This window comes from Daphnia pulicaria, chromosome 5 (assembly GCF_021234035.1).
Source record: "Daphnia pulicaria isolate SC F1-1A chromosome 5, SC_F0-13Bv2, whole genome shotgun sequence".
NCBI lineage: Eukaryota > Metazoa > Arthropoda > Branchiopoda > Diplostraca > Daphniidae > Daphnia > Daphnia pulicaria.
Window position 1 is genome coordinate 3,495,479 of NC_060917.1, and position 17,155 is coordinate 3,512,633.

The 17,155-nt window shown below is 42.6% G+C and overlaps 1 protein-coding gene across 1 annotated transcript; it reads left to right on the plus strand.

The window, feature by feature from the left end:
- Positions 1-6,275: 6,275 nt before the first annotated feature.
- LOC124340992 (centrosomal and chromosomal factor-like) lies at positions 6,276-12,950 on the plus strand. The gene is made up of 2 exons (XM_046793858.1): positions 6,276-8,003; positions 10,528-12,950. Exons 1-2 carry the CDS (start codon positions 6,824-6,826, stop codon positions 11,106-11,108), a joined length of 1,761 nt encoding a protein of 586 aa, XP_046649814.1. The 5' UTR covers positions 6,276-6,823; the 3' UTR covers positions 11,109-12,950.
- The last annotated feature ends 4,205 nt before the right edge of the window (positions 12,951-17,155 follow it).

Here is a 17,155-nt window from a genome sequence, read left to right on the forward strand (position 1 = left end):
CTGCTCTGCTGTTGTATTAGACACACAGCGCCGAACAACACACGGAAAACATAATCTATATGTATGATATCGTGCTCTCTCTTGTACACTGTTTTTGAAATAAATACCTGATACGACAAGTACACACAGCAGAGCTCGCCAAAGAGTCTCGGTTCATATAATCTCTCCGCCCAGCACAGCGTGTTATCAACCGGGAGATGGATATTATATCGAATTGATCCTCCTCAGACTGCAGTCCTGCTAGACGTTACATAATAGAAGCGCATAGAGCAGAGGGATCATTTTCCATTTTCAAGTTGTTGTAACTGGGCGATATGGGATGCTATTCATCGCGTATCAAATGCTGCTGGGCACCCGGCTCGGTACAAACGGATCAATGGACTCTCGTCTGAGAGAAGGGGGGGGGGGGTGAAGTCTAATAGAAGGGGCTTGTTGATTGTGTGTGTGCCATAGTCAATTAAGCGCATACAGCAGAGACTGAACGACCTCAAGGCGAATAGCTATTGAAAATGACTTTTTGGGCCAGCAGCAGCAGCAGCAGCTCGAGAGAGAGAAAAGAGCTCCGTCATTTTTCCATCTCTAGCCGGACGCCGGTGGCAGACAGAATATACACACGCCCGACAATGTTGTGTGGTGTAGTATATAGAAGGACGTTTACAATCAGCCGTCGTTTCACGCGGCCGTGATTCAAACGCAATAGCCAATTAAGACGGCAGCCAGCTAGCCAGCCAGCCAGCAACAAGCCGATATGATTATGTATGTGTGACCATCAAGGCGAAATGGCGATCAAGGTCTCACCACCGCATCTTTTTGGAGACTTTCAGCCGATGGCGTATGCGACGCAACTTCTTATTTCCAACAGCCCGGCCGGGACTGATTGCATCTCTGTTAAAAAAATATGAAGAAATAAATATAAAAAGGTTTCGCTTGAATGGCCGTTCATCAAGAGCCGAAAAAAAAGAAATAGAGGTGGTGGAATTGTATCAAATTTGGTCATCAGAAAAAATGTCAAAAGAAAAAAGATTGCGTTCAATCGACTTTGATATAGTTGTTGATATGTTTTACAGCGCTCAATATAATAGAAAAAGAAAAATACATTGAGGTCTTGATTTATATTTGTCTTCCCTTTAAATTTGGTTTCTTTTATAGTATAGTTTTTTTTTACGGTTGATAGGAAAACGGGGGTGCCATATATTTAGATATTCTCTTCCCTCCAAAGGATAGATCTAGACGATGTGTAGTATATACCATGGGGCTGTTATATACGTATCCTATAGGCTTGGAGGAGAGTTCCTTTCTCTATTTTTTGGGTTCTTGTGTCTAACGCGAGCGCGGCGGCACGACCCCAGGAGCGGATCAAAAACATTTCGCCGCAAAAAGGAAAATGTGTTCCACCAGCAGAGAGAGAGAGGCTCTCCGGTTTACGACCTTGATTTATACCACAGCAGAACAGTCCAGCAGCGCTTGTATAGAAAGAAAAATGCCAAGCAGAAGAGAAGGAGGAGGAGGGTTGGCCCTATAGATCCATCGACACCGCCAACGGTGGAGAACCCCTGCATGCGGATGATGTTCCAGCATGTGGTGTGTTCCATCTGATGAAACAGTCAGCGAAAAATACGAAGAAGAAGAGAGAGAGGGGGAAGATAGAAACGAAACCATCTCCTCATCCTGCCCAGTCTGATTGCTTTTTAATTCCGTCGTCCTCCGCGCGAGACCATGTTATTCTGTCCTATACTACACTTTGGGGTAGTATAGGAGAGTGGATGGAGTCTGTGCTCTATCTTATCTTATTCCAGTCCAGCAGCCGCCGTTGCACCGCAGTGAAACTGTATCAAAAAAATATTGGAAGTGAGAAGTTCAACTTTATTTTCTCCCAACATCAATTTCCCATTGTATGGAGAGACGTCGCTGACGGGCATTTTCCAGGGCTATAGTAAAAAACCCCGAAGCTGCTGCTGCTGCCATCATCGGGGTTGAAAACAATAAAAAAATGGTGCCCAGCGCTTTAAAAAAAAAATCTCGTTATCAGCTCTCACATCATCACCACGCCACACTCTTATTACATAAAAAAATAAAAAATAAAATAAAATTCTTATCACGGTGCCTCTATATAGAAGGGGGGCACAGAGAGAGCCCCAGCAAAAGGGGCTTATTATATAATCCATCTCGACTCAATCGCCCTCATATACGTGAAACACGGGCCGGTGGTACTATATAGACAGCACACACAACATATATTTCATGTATCGATGGTGCAGAGGGAAACCTTTGAACCAGTATAGATTCAACTTGATGTGTGCAGCTGTGTGTGTGTGTGCTGCGCTGCCTCGCCTGCAGCAAACTGAATTATAATAATAACAGGAGAGCCAGCAGAGAGAGAGATCAATCCTGCAGAGCTGGACTATATGTGTGCACATACGTGTGCTGGGCTGAGAGAGCTGTGCATATCAATTAATCCGATCCCCTCAGGTCCGCAGCGCTCCAAATCCTCACAACAGTTGCATTCGCAGAGTAAATAATTAAATCTTTCCGTGTACCCGAATATAATTCCGATGTTTATTTGCTTTTCATCACATGTATTGTTATGTGTGTGTTGGGGGATGATGTAGCTATAAATCCTTTGGCAGAGAGGAATATGTTCTTATAGATATAAAAATGCGCTTGGACATAACAATTTTAATCCCTTCTCCGAAAATTTCATTGAACCAGTGAAAGGGGATGGAGGGGAGGAAAAACAAATTTTTCCTGATGCGCGTGAGCGAATGTAACCAAAAAGTAAAAAAAAAGAAAAATGACGTCCGTTTCAGGCGATTTATTTGATCCCCGACGATGGCGTCATGTGCGCGGCGGCTCACGGGGGGAGTCGAGAGAGAAAGGAGGCAGGTCACCGAGGGCGCGGAACGAATAAATGTACGACCGTTTGTTAAATAATAAAAGAAAAAAAGGGGGGAAATAAGAAGAAAAAAAAATGTTGTTTCTTTCTTTCTTTCGGCGTGAATTTTTGTTGTGTTTTTTTTCAGTTACGCGCGTCCCCTTGACCGACCGCAGCCATTCCGTGAACAACCGAAAAAAAGAAAATTACAGCACAACTTTTTCTCTAGAGGAAAATATATACCCCCCAATGTTTTTCTCTCTCTTTTTTTTTGTTGTTCGAAAGAGAAAAAAGGAAAATCATCATCTTTTATTTTCTGTTTAGATATTATTTCCTTTGTGCGCTGTTCTGTACTACTCCGGTCGGGACCAACTGGGAGCTCTGGCTGCTGGCTGCTGTCAGGGGGGTATAAGTGCTATGGTTGGTGGGGGAGGACGAAGGTAGTGGACCGATAGCAGTTCCTCTTATATTCTTTCTTTCTCGTCTCCCCCACGGCGTCAATTATTTCTTCCTTTTTTCTCTCTCTCTTATGAAATAACATGTATAGGAGAGAGGAACAGGCTGAGAGAGAGAACAAAGTTGTTTAGCCTGTTGAATTGTGACGTAACGCAATCAATTGATTGCAATTCAACAGCGTCTACTATATCGACGTGCTGTAATAATAAGACAATCAAACAACGGCATATAGAGGAGAAAGTCTCTACCAATTGTTTGACCTCATTTATTCTCTCCAATGATTCATTATTTGCCAATCAGCCCGGCCCGTATACAATTGCCCAATTCCCCCAATTACCACAGCAGCAAACGTGAAAAATAAAATAAAAAGCTTCGCCTGGACAAAACCTTCGACATCATCAATTGTGTCCGGGTTTTTTTTTTTTACTTCTTTTCTTTTTTCTTCTTTATTGTCGTCGTAAAGAATCAAAAACTTGAGCTCACCAAGAAAGTCTAGTGCGCCATTAAGAATGGTATTTATAATATATATATATATGTACACGTATACATAGGATAGGCTTTTAATATGAGGTGTCATTAATCACAGATGATTACGCCAATCCCTTTGCGACTGGCGATAGTGTGAGATTATCGCCATTCGAATAACGGGGGGAGGACAAATAAATGTATACGGCGAGACCGTCGTCATAACAGACACGACATCAACATCGCGAGAGGTTAAAAGACTCAACGGCGATTAACGAAAAAATTCCGGATAAATCCTCATGAATCACCATATCCCCCCCCCATTCCCTCTTATAATAAAAAGATATGCGCGTACTCTCGGTATATCCAAAATATATTTTTTTGAAATGTTGTTTTGTTAATCCTGAATAGGTTTTCTCGTATACTATATCCCCCCCCCCACCCTTTTCCATATGTATTAACTTTTTTCTACTTCTTTTTAAAGGTCCACCCCATCCACCAACGCACCAACCCCCCCTGGAGGGATGCCATTAAGTTGGCAACCAACAGGAAACTACTCCGGCTGGGTTTTTTCTTCTTCCTCGTTCTGTGCTGCGCTGTTCCACCCCTGGCCCCCCCTCCATCTTCATTCTCAATCTCGAAAAAAAAAAGTTCCATAGAGGACTGTTATTATCCATCCCTCTCTCTCTACTTTTCTTCTTCTTCTTCTTCTTCTCCCGAAAACGAATACAATGGGGTGTGTTGTGTGTGTGTGTAATGTGTTTTTCTTCTTTCTTAACTGCTTTTATGTGAGGAAACGGCCCGCTTGGAGCGCTGCCCGCAGGTATATACGCTGTGCTACAGTCCCGACTGCGGGAGTTATAGACTTCTTCTTCTTCTTCTATTCTCCCGAGTGTTTTTATTTTAATAGTCAGATGGCGTGTTTCACACACTACGATGATACAACACACACACACACATGTTTTTTTCTTTTTTCTCCTGTCCACCCATTGTTTCATTTTTTGGGAGAAACGGCAGCGATGACTACTACTACTTCTCCGGTTCATTCTTCTTCTTTCTAGCAATGAATTATTCTAAAAAAATAAAAAGATGTATCTAATAAAAAAAAACGCGGGGGGAAACGTATTTTTTTTAAAAAAGAAAAAAGGTTGTTTTCTGTTATTTCTTTTTACGGCTTCTAATTAAACTTGATGATGATGAGATCGGGCTACTATGTATAGACAGCGTATCATGTTCTTCGTGCTGCCGGAAGAATTAAAAAAATGAACGAAGGAACGAAGGAAAAAGCACCCCCTTGTAAGGGGGTACGACCAAAATCATCTCTGCGCTATAAGCGCACACGTCTAAAAATAAAAGCCAGTCACGCTGGTCCTATTCGAATCTAATCTCCAAAATAAAATTCCCCAATCGGTTTTTCCTTCTGTCATTGCGCGTTTTTTTTATTTATTGTTATTGAAGGGAATCGATAGACATGATGAAATACGCACGACGGCGACGAACGACAGGAGCGGCTTACCACCAACCAGCCCAAAAAGAAAATAGCAGGCCAGCCAGCCCAGCCAGCCCAGCGCCAGGTGCAATCAAAGGTCCGGTGGGGGATGGACGGAGGGGATTGCCACAAAATCCGGAGGGATGAATAAAACATTGAAGCGGGGAGAAAGAAAAACGAAATAAAAGATTTTTTTCCTTTTCTGAATGTTGTTAAAAAATGAAGAAAAAAAAATCCTCCGAAAAAGATGAAAGGATAGAGAGAGAAAATGTGTCTAGTACTCAAAGAAGATGACGCAGGTAGATTTCTCGTTACTGACGTGTCAAAAGGATAAAAAAGAATCAAAAGGTATCTACTAAGATGACGTTGCAGCACCGCGCTGCACAACATTTCTTTACACAATAGGATGAACATTACAAAGTTCTTTTGATGAGCCTAGCCTTTTTCCCTTTTTCTTTCCTGGTAATATTCACTCGGATGTTTAAGTTTTTCGGTGTTTCACAGATTTTTCCACCTAAATGTATCGAAGAGTTTTCTCTTGGGGGGAGACTGGCTGGCTCAATCAAACTCTCGATTCATCTCGGCAGCTTCCTGTTGTTGTTTAAAAGGGAAAAAGAAGAAACACAATTTTGAGTTCTCCCCCCGACGGCACAGCCCGCCATTTCGGAGCCATCATCCATCAAAAATCATCTCGTGTAGATATACTGCGCCTAGTGGCTGTGTGTGTGCAGTTGCACCAGCATTCACATCCTGCCACTGAATCAAATCGGGTTTTCATTCGTAATCAAGGAAGACCTCAGCTAGACGACTCTTACGCCACTGTCTCTTTTTCTCTTTTTTTTTTTCATTTTGAATAGGAACTTGATGACGCGAGTTGTGTGTGGTTCAATGGGGAAAAACACCAGCCAACAAAAAAGGAATGGCGGCGGCCATTTTGGATTGAGCGACTGCAGCGCCACCGCCGCCGCCCCTCCAACGTTGTCTCCGGTTTCCCATTGCGAGGGCTAGTCAGTTCCCCACCAGACGCCGTGAAGAGAAGTTCGGTCACACCCAACGCTTCTCTCCACTTCAAAACCAACAGAGAAAGAAAGAAAGAAATCATTTTCTTCTTCTTTGATCAATCAAACAACCACATTACCTTAGAAAAGCCAACGTTTGGAATTTTGTCACTTTGTGTAGTTAATATAGTCGGCGGAATTCTACTACCACCAATTCGTCTAGTGATTTTGCAAAAAAGTGTGTTCATCTTTTTTTGTGTGCATTTTCATCTCTCACTTGGTATTTCTCCCCGATTCAAATTTGTGTGACCAGCAGCTTCTTCGTTGTGTGTTGTTTTTTGAAAAAGAAAAATTAGAAAAGTGTGTGGCGTGGTTTCCACCCTTCTCTCAATCTCCCCCGCCATACCCTCATTTCTCCTTGGCTGTCGGTTGTCTGGCAGCCATTTGTAAGGCGGCTTTTTTCTCTCTCCTTTCCCAGAGAGTTGTATACCCTAGGCCATTGGAAGCCTAGCCTAGCCCAGCCCACGACTACACACACACACAATGTCGGCTTTGTGTGCGTTTCCTCCATTAATTCCGGCTGGCGGAGGGGTAGGTGTTTACTCAGCCGGTTACATGTCGGCTGACGTCAGCAGTTCCAGCAGCAGCAGCAGCAGTCATGTTGGCCGTGGTGGAGTTGTTGGCTCATTCGCTGCGTATTCCAACGCCATGGCGACATCACAACAGTCGCGGGTCTCGGGTTCAGCATCTATTCCGGCTTACGGAAGCACTTTCGCTGCCTTTCATCCTCATCACCCGTCAGCAGTTGCTGCAACCACCGGAAACGGCGGTAAATCGGTCATGAAAATGACTCAACCTGAATCGGCCTGGTCGTCACGAACTTCTTCTTCGTCGTCGACCGCAACAACAACAACAGCAGAGCCTCCGGCTGCCAAACGTCGATGCACGGATAAAATCCGTTCGTCGTCGACAGCCTGGTCCGATCAGCACGCCCCTACGATCTGGCAGTCGGCGACGACGTCGTCCATTCCAGCCAGTGTTTGCCCGTCTGGTTGTACCATGTGTCACTTGCAGAGGCAGCAGCAACAACAGCAAGTGCAACAACAACAACACCCCTCCTCGCAATACCCTGGCGGCTTCCATCACCAGGCCTACGACTCTAGACGGCCCTTGCAGGAGAAACACCAAAATCGTGAAGAATCTGCCCTGGTGGCCTCGACGGCCGCCAACAACAACAACCCGTCGTCCAACACCATGGCGACTGGCCTATCTCACCTGAAATCTTCAATGGGGATGAAATCGGTGGATCAATCATCTAATGGTGGTGTCTCGGTGCCTCATCGGATGCCAAACGTCAACCGGACCCTGTCGGTGGACCCGAAAAAGGATTATTCGGCGCCATTGCATGTGGATTGTAGCGTCGAGTACGACTTGCCGAGGATCGTCCGTCCACCACCCGGCGCCGAGCCGCTCCTGGTCTTCGCTCCGCCTCGTTCGTCTGCCGTTGCATCGCTGGCCACGCCTTCGGGCTATCATCCGTCGACGTGGACCACCACCGCGACCAACTCGCGGCCCCTTCCGCCCCAGTGGAATCAACAGCAGCAGCAGCAGGGGGCAGCCAGTCGTATCAAAAGTGACAAGCCATCCGCCGCATCCGTCAAGTCTCATCCGGCAGCCATCCAACAACAGCAGCAGCAGCAACAACAGAAACTCAACTCTACGAGTAAGTCATCAAACCAAAAATCCTCGCTCTTATTTCAGCTCGAAAAAAAGGGGATTGATTCGGACCCCATCCGCCCAGTCACAGAGACTCGGTTGCTCCCGTGTCGTGTATGCGAGTGGGTGGAATTGCGTCGAGTATCAGGTGATGGGCTCAATCTCATTTCCTCCCCCCACTCGTCGTCTCTCCCAGGGCCCTTTTTTTTTCCCCGTCTTACCCATCTCGTATCGATTAACACAAGAGCCTCGGAATCCATCCGCCATCAGCTCAGCTCTCTCTCTCTTCTGACAGGTCATTTAATACCCCCCCTCCCTTTTTATATAGTATAACTCTTGTTAATGACGTTTTTTTTCGGACGCCATCTTTATCTGTTTGGGAGCGAGGATAGAGAGAGGGATTTTTCTCCAGGATATTATTGATATTCTATCAAGCGGATTAATAGCCTCGGGGATAGCGAGAGAGAAAAAAGAAGGGGGGGGAGGAAAAGGTAATAATATCCAGGTAATAATCAAACATGGCGTAGTTTGAGAATGGAAAAAGCGAGGAATACACGGAATCTAGTTTTACAACCACATCATTCCCTTCTCTTTCCATTCCGTTCGTTCTCTCAAGTGAACATGGCAAAACTATAACTTCGTTTTTTTCCCCTCCCACCCACCAGCAAACTCTCTCGAAATGGGTCTCTCTCGTTCTCTTCCTGTTGTAACGACTTTTGCCAACGATGCGAGTAATATTCCGGCAGCCGGAACGTCCCTTTTTTTTTTCTTATTCTCGAACCGTAAAAGAAAATAAAAATAACGCCGAAAAAATAAATGTCGTTATTCTTTTTTTCTTATTTTCGCGAACATTTTATTGCCGAGTGGCACCCGGAGAGTCTCTTGTGTAAGAAAATTCGATTGCGATAAAAGTTTTCTATTCCGGATCCGGTCAAAAGTTGCAACAGACTATTTATGACTGTAATACGTTTAGATTTTTCTTTCTTTCTTTCTGGGATGCGCATTCCGGTTGATCCAATATTCTTCCTTCAACTTTTTTTTATTGTAAATACAAGAAAAGCCGAGTATCGCAAAATGATTCTTGGAATCATTCACATCTGTTGTGGAATGGTGATATGCTTGAATTCCGGCCGGCGGATGAATTCCGGAATTTTCTCATTTCCCTTTCTTTTCTTCTGGCCGATTGAAGCAACAACAAAAAAAGATTTGACATTTTTCTTCCTTTTTTTTATTCGACGTGAATGAATATCGCTGGTGCGGAAGAATCCTTGGAATTCTTGAGAGATTTCAAATTTTTTTAAAATTTAGATTTTCCTTTTTTGTATTTTAAAGAAAGAAAGAAAAAAGGAGTTGGTCCCGTTGAAAAAGATTCTCTTGAAATTAATTGATTGCTTTTTTCTGATTGCCAATCCACTTCTTTTTTCTTTTCTTCTACGTCTTATTCTTTTTGTGTGTGAGGAGGAGGTCGCTGTGTCTTAGCTCATTCAATGGGAAAAGGAACGTCAGAAAAATGTCGTTTCTTCCGGCTGGCTAACCTGAAATGAATTTATGCTGGATAGCTCTCGCAGCATTTATTATTCAATTCAATTCAAATTGCCTCGGCACTGCCTCACTTCACAATGTCTCATCAAAAAGAACCTTCTTTCTTTTCTTTCCCATTTCGGCGAAGACAATGGAGGGGAAAAAGAAGAAGAAGAAAATGATTGGCCCTGAGTCGAGTAGTTATCGCCTGACGGCCATTGTTTCAAATCCGCACGCCGGTGGCTGCCGCTGCTGCTACTAGCAACCGCTGGATATGTCCTCCCTCCCACCTTGGAAGGGATAAAAAGAAAAGAAGGAAAAAACGAGTCCTGTGTTAATGCACAGGAACGGCTTTTGTTGTGTCTACTCTATTATTACATTGACATCGTGTCGTCATAATGGACATTCCCCAGCCCCCCTTAAAAAGGAGACAAATAAAATGAAATGTAGGAGAGAGAGAGAGAGAGAGACTTTGGACTTTACAACAAATCCATCCGGCCGGATTCTCTCTTTCTCTATTATTAAACATTTCAATGGCTTTGCCTCTTTTCTATGGAGGGACCCCACTTTTAAAGGGTCGCATGGAATAGCTTTTGTGGAGGTTTTTATCCATCCGTCTTGGATGGATGATGAAAAGATAGTCCCTCTCCTTTCTCCCATTCCAAGAGCTAGGGCTCCCCCCATCCGCTCGAGTGACGTCAACCAATGGCCGACATTTGACGATCCGCCCCCCTCCCGTCACAATTTTTTTTCATTTTCCTTGTTCTGTTTCTCTTTTTTTTTCCTCGTGAATGCGCCGACCGGACTGACAGGATGGTGGAATAGAATGGGAATAGATAAATAGGATAGGAATAGATAGGATATGTCGTATATGTACATTCGTTTGATTCCTTTTTTTCTTTCAACTTCGAATGAAATTCAAAAGAAATTTTTTGCTGACGGTCCGCTCTTTTTTGTATGTTTTTTGTTTCCTTTTTTTTTTCTCGTCTCTTGTGTGCGTGTGTGTGCAGTTTCAGGTGCCATCCGGAATAATTCTACCACCACGGGCGGCGGAGGAGTTCCGTGCGGATGCCCGTCTTGTTGTTTAACGGCTCGCCCCAGTCTTCCTCCTCCACCACCTTCCAATGTTTATGCGGGGCCAACGGGCGTGGGTGGCGGTGCGGGTTGGATGAACCAACATTGGAGTCCTCCGGCCGGCGCTACCGCCTCTTCCGCCGGATTCAATTACGCCCCACCACAGCAACAGCAGCAACAACAACAACAACCCACTTACCAGATGGCCGCATTTCACAATATCGATCAGCAACCGCAACAACAACAGCCGCAGACTGTGATCAATAGGCGCCGGAAGCGTTCACCAGAGGCGATTCCATCGTCTGGCGGTGGTGGTGGTGGCTCGTCTGATAAGATGCAGCGGCTGTACTCGACGGCCCAATGGATGCCAAATCCGTCGTCGATTCAGGCCGCGGCCGAAGCGGCTTTCGTGGCGGCTGCAGCCGCCGCAGCGGCCGCCGCCAGCCACCGATACGTCACGTCCTCGCCGGCAGCCTGGATGCACGCATCCGCTCAGCCTCTCAAGTTTCACTGCTAAAAGAAAGAAAAACAAGAATCGCCATTCCCATCCCACTTTTTCTTTTTTTGTTCATTCGCTAGGCGCGTCTCACCCACTTCCCGTTGCCAGACGTGGAAAAATTTCGTCCATCGTCGCAGTTTTTCTCTCTTTCACTCGGAAAAACAACAAAAACAAAAAAAAGATTTTTTTTTTCATATATCAAAGGCTGATTACTGTGTTAGTTGGTTTCTCTTTCAATGTGATGCTTATCCCTCGTTTCTTTTTTTGGAAAAAAAAAACAAAAAAATTGCAATCCAAACACAAACCTCAATTCCGTTAAAACCCCGCCTCCTTCCTTTCAACCACATACGGACCTGTTTCTTTTTTCTTTTATCGCTCGAATTCCCGCATCAATCGATGGCTTTTGAAATTTGTGTGTCCCGTCGTCAATTCCATCAGGAAACAAACTAAAAAGAAAAATGTAGAATCCAGCGTCATCGAAATTAATAACCTCATTGAAACAAACAACAAAAGAGAGAGAGAGAGAAAAGTTCCATATTTCTATTTTCGGACTGTTGTTATGGGAACCATTGCAGATTGGTGGAAATAATTCATTTTCTTCTTTACAATTCCGTTTTGACGCTGGATTTTCATTCAAAAAAAAATTGTGAAACGACAATTCTTTTCTTCCTTATTTTCTCGTTTCCCCGTGTATGTGTGTGTGACGAAACAACCGAAAATCCCTTTCCGGCTTGTGCGTTTATTATACAATGCGCCAGCCTCATTTGTCAACAGAAATGTGTCGGCATAGGGAGAGGAAACCCACACACACAACCGAAAACGTGAGGAACTTGAAAAGGAACTTAAATTTTTCTTTTTTCAAACTTTTATATCTCTGATGTGCCTCCTCTATACATAAACTACAATTTACCACATAGGTCTATATACATGCATATATATATCTATATATATTTTCGAACTTTTCAAAGGGAAACCAATTTTAGTCGTCGAGTTGTAAAGCAAACTAAAATTCGGGAAAAAGAAGAAGAAAAAAAAACAAGAATTTGACGCTCGAAGTAAAAAAAAAAAAATTTTCTTCGTCACTGTTTTTCATTTCCTTGTCGTCACCCCCTTCTCACCACACCCACACTTGTCTTTGATCCATAAATATTTATGAGTAAAAACAAAAACAAAAAAAATCATCTAGGAAACAAACAAAATGCGACTGGCCAATTCGATTTTTTGAGAGAAGAGAAAAACGCCATGTCCATGTTGTCTGTTTTCAGTGTTTTTTTTTCTTTATTTTGTCGTGCGTGTTGAAGATTTAAAAAAAAAGAAAAAAAAATCGGATCCTTTTGCTAGTCCTTTTGAATTTACACCATCCTCCCCTCTCCCTCACCTTTTGCGAGAAGGGGGGAGGTCATTTTGCATCCGTGTTATTATTATTATTATTTTTCTCTTCTTCCCACTTGTGATGTCAAGTTTTTTTCTTTCGCCTAATTCATTATTTTTATGGTTTCCCTTCATTTCCCCCGAGCTCCCATTTTTGTTGTTTTGTTCTCAGGGGTCGTGTTTGGTATATATATTTTCGGTCGTCTTTTTTTTTTTCAAATGAAAACAAATGCGATTAAATTAATTCATTTTTTTTTTGACGAAGACAGTCTTCCTGTTCGATCAGTTGAACCACGCCCTCCTTTGTAATTTCTTCCCCCCGTTTTTTCTTTTTTAATTTAACGATGTAAAAACAAAAAAAATAGTGAATGGGTTCATCGAACGTGCGAGCAAAGTCACGTGACTAGTCGCATTTTTGACGGGGGACTGTTGCTGTACACACGAAAAAAAAAATTATTCAAAAGAGAGATGGGAGGAATATTTGTTTTTTTTAAATTTTTTGGAAGAAATGAAAATAAAAATTCCGCAAAATAAAACACACATCGGCGAGAAATGGTTTTTCTTTCTTTTCTCCTATTTTTTTTTATTTTCATAAAAGATGATTGGTCACGGTTTGATGGAGGCAATTTTGGTGATCCGCCAACACTCTTTCCCTGCTCTTTTGTTTATTTTTTTTCTCATTTCCTTCGACTCTTATTGATTTCGATAGCGCTTACGCCACACCAGCCCCTTTTCTATCTTTTATTCCCCCCCCCCATCTCCTGTCGTTGTAAAATCAATCAATTTTGTGCTTGTAACTGTGATATATAAAATGGTCGAGTTTTTTGCTGGATTTGCCCCTCCCCCCTCTCTCGTGTGTGTGTGTGTGTGTGTGTGTGAATATAAAACAACAAAAAACACTATTACATCTTTAATATGGATATCATACACGATTATTTTTCATGTCATAAAACAAGACGAAGTATTTTTCTTTTTTAACTTTTTTTATTTTAAATAACAATTCGGTACCCAAAAAATATCTTTAAAAAAAAGGGGGACACACGTCGGACGGATGGCCATAAAAAAGTCTGAAGAACAGATGAGTCATTGTGTCTCTTTTTTTCATTCTCTCTCAAGAGCTGACTATAATAATATAAGATGTACTGTTACTTGTTTCGCATTTCCTCTACGGCTGCGCATACAATGTGTCCGCCGCCGTCTCTCCCTGGGTCATTCAAAAATGTCTTTTTATTTTTTCGCTCTTGTCCCTTTTTATTTTGTTTGTGTCAGAGAAATGGACAGGAGAGAAATGGGCGAGGTCTGATAAGAGAGTGGACAGTGCGGGGGGGGGGGGGTCAAAAGTCTATCTCTGGCTCCACGCACACACATACAGCAGAGAGAGAGAGAGAGATTGTGACAGTCATTAGCAATGCAGTGTCACTTAAAGGCTGACAACAGAAAACGGCGGGGCGAAGAAATTGTCTGCCGTGGATCAAAGGGAGGCCAGGCGCACACACTTCACACGGACACGGCATATAATACACACACGGACGTCTGAGAAAAGCGAAAATAACAGAATCTCTCTCTCTCTCTCTGCTGAGCCGTCTGATGTCGAACCGCGCCCCGTTTCTTTTTTTTACCACCCAGGCGCCATTTGAAACGCGTTGCACATTTTCTCACCAAATAAAAAGAAAAAGAAAAGAAGAAGAATCTTATGATTTTGGGGGGGTCGTCAATACGGACACGGACTCGCTAATGAGATACAGACACACGGGGCCGCTGCTGCAGCTGCTTCTCTCCCACAAGGTGGTAAATAATTAATCAAAGCCAGAGTCACACGCACGGGAAAATTTTTGTTTTTAAAAAGAAAAAACTTGTTGAACTTCCGTTTTTTTTCCTGTTTTTTTTTTTTAGGTTTTCCAACTCGTCGTCATGTTTTTCTCATATTGTTTTTTGGTAATTTTCTTGTCTTTGGCATTGCCTATTATAGTTTTATTTTTAAAAAACAAAAAAAGGAGCTCTGTCTGCCGTGCGTGTGCGGAATTCCAGATGGACTTTGCTGTCCTCTCGTGATCCTGGAACAACAAAAAGAAAAAGAAGAAGAAAAACAAAACAAACCCAAAACAACAAACGGAGAGAGAGAAAGATAAAAGAGAATCAGGTTATTCATCAACTTGGAGAGAGAGGACAAAAAAGAAAAGAAACAAGAGCCGGGGCTTCTCCAGTTCCAACTCCGGATTCTTATTTATACACATCCGCTCCTTTTTAGAAACAACACAAAGTGGCGATAGAGAGAAACATACAAGAAGAAGAAGAAGAAGGAGTTTTTTTGTGTGTGAGTTTCTTCTGCGGAAAAAAAAAAGAGTAAGACGACTTTTTAGATTCCCCCCCTTCACCTTTTTGTGTGTGTGTCTTTTTTCTTCTTCTTCTGGGGCTCAGCACACGCACAGTTCAGTTCACTGCTGTTCTGTGTGTGTGTCCGTGAAGCTCAATCGATCAATATCTCGGTGACAAACAACTCTCTTTTTTTTTTCTTTTTCTTCTTCTTCTTTTCTTGCTGAGGTCCCAGCGCGAGCTCACTGGAACGGTTCGTGATCTTATCATCCCGAAAACACACACACAGCAGAGAGTCGGGCGACCCTGGTCATTTTTCTGTGCGTATATGTACGTCAGTGAACCAGGAATAAAAAAAGAATCTAAAAGGAAAAAAGAAAAGAATAAATGATAGCAATCGATCGTGGCCTGCAACAATCAAGTCTTAGAAATCAGTGGAAATGCAATAAAGGGAAGCCCGTCGTGTGATCAAGTCGACGGAAAAAAATAAAAACTTTCTCCGACTGACCCCCCTCCACCCGACATTATTATTGTGTGTGCTACCTTTTTTTTTCTTTTCTTTCTTACCTGTGTGTTTCCAGTTGTTATTTGTTGTATAACCTGGACGACAATATTTGTAGGGAATTTATTATTTTCCAACTCACTCCAAGCAGTAGCTAATATGGAAAAGATTAAGACGTACATATAAGAAATCATTCAACTTTGTCTTTGGGGAGATATTCAATATTCCATTTATTCCAGTCTCACGAGTTTGCATATGTATTTGTGTTTCGGCGACTAGTCAACCGTACTACCAGTCTATTTCGACTTCCAAACTACTTCTGCTGCTGCTGCTGCCACTATGTATGCATTACAATAGACATTTTGAGCTGGGGGCTCATTAAAAAAAAGTCCGAGCTGAATAAGGTAGAAAATGATCCGTCTCTTTCTCTCTGTATTATTTAGATATTTATCTGATTGGTTGTACCGTTGTGTGTGTCCCGACTCTCTTTTTCTTTTCTTCCACGTCTATAGTATATATAGTGGCGGCGTCGGCGGCGGCTTAGATTGAATGAAACGAATTCAGTTATATAAGCGAACGTGGCTCCGAGCGCCGTTCATTCTTTTATTCTTTTTCCGAAACCCCCCCCCCAAAAATGGCCTTGTTTTATTTTATATATTTCTCTCTCTCTCTCTCTCTCCGATTCAATTCGTTATCAGGACAACAATAGACGTGTGTTTCTCTCGTTCGGGAGGGCCCCCAAAAGTAGAAGAAAACAAATAAAAAAGAACCTAACTATATATTTTATTTTTATTTTTTAAAAAAGAGAAAAAGAAGAAAAACAGAAATAAAACTCAAACACACGAAAAATTGTCGGACACATTGATGAATATTTTGTTACATTCTCTCCACCGTCTTTCTTTCATATATGCCCTCCGTGTGTTCCATAGCTGCCAGCGCTATAGCAGCTCCAACATAAACACATGAGATCCACTTGTACTTTTTTGAAAAAAAAAATAAAATAAAATACAAAGAAAATCTTTTTTCTTTTAGATAGAAAAGAAAAAACTTGTTATCCGGGTCCCCCCTCCCTCTCTTCTTATTTATCTCTCGTCTGCTGGGCTAGTGGGGGGGAGAGATCCGGATTCTCTGTGTAATATCGCTACATGGCAGATGCCCTTTTTCCCTTGGCAAGAGCGACGTCAAAAGAATTTCATTTCTTTTCTCTTGTCGACGACGACGACGATAATAGTCGATTCAACTCTACGTAAAGTCCACCCGGTTCGATTGGACAGAATATAATACATATAATATAAGAAACAACGCACGAGGACAATCGCACTCGATGCAGGAGGAAGTGGAGCGAAGCTTTATTTTATTTTATTTTATTTTTGTTGGGTGGTCGTTTTCTGTTTTTAAATGACGACAATCTACTTGCGACATACTACACGCGCTGGCCCGACTCGTTTTTCCGTGTTCCGACGAAAAACGACTTGCTGGTACGTACGTGTGTCCGCTTCTTTTTTCTTTCTTTCTCTAAACTTGATGGGAATGATTTATTTTTAACATACTCGCAGCACAGCTGACTGTACACACAAAGAGAGTCTATAGAGAGAGAGAGAGAATGTCGGGGGAATGAAAAAGCAGCCGAAGAAGAACTGAAGAAGAAGCCGAGAAATTGGATCAGGTTTCCCTCTTAGCTTCTTTTGTTTTTGTGCTTCCTGCGACTGGAGAAGAAGATCCAGTTTGTCGACGGATGGGAAACCGAACTTTTTTTTTTTCAGACCGACGACGACGATTCTCTAGTGTCTCCTTGGTTGACCTTTTTTTTACCATTCGGTAGTTTTCTAATACTGTAAGTACTACCTTATTTTTAGCATTTTATTCCAGGGAAAATGTT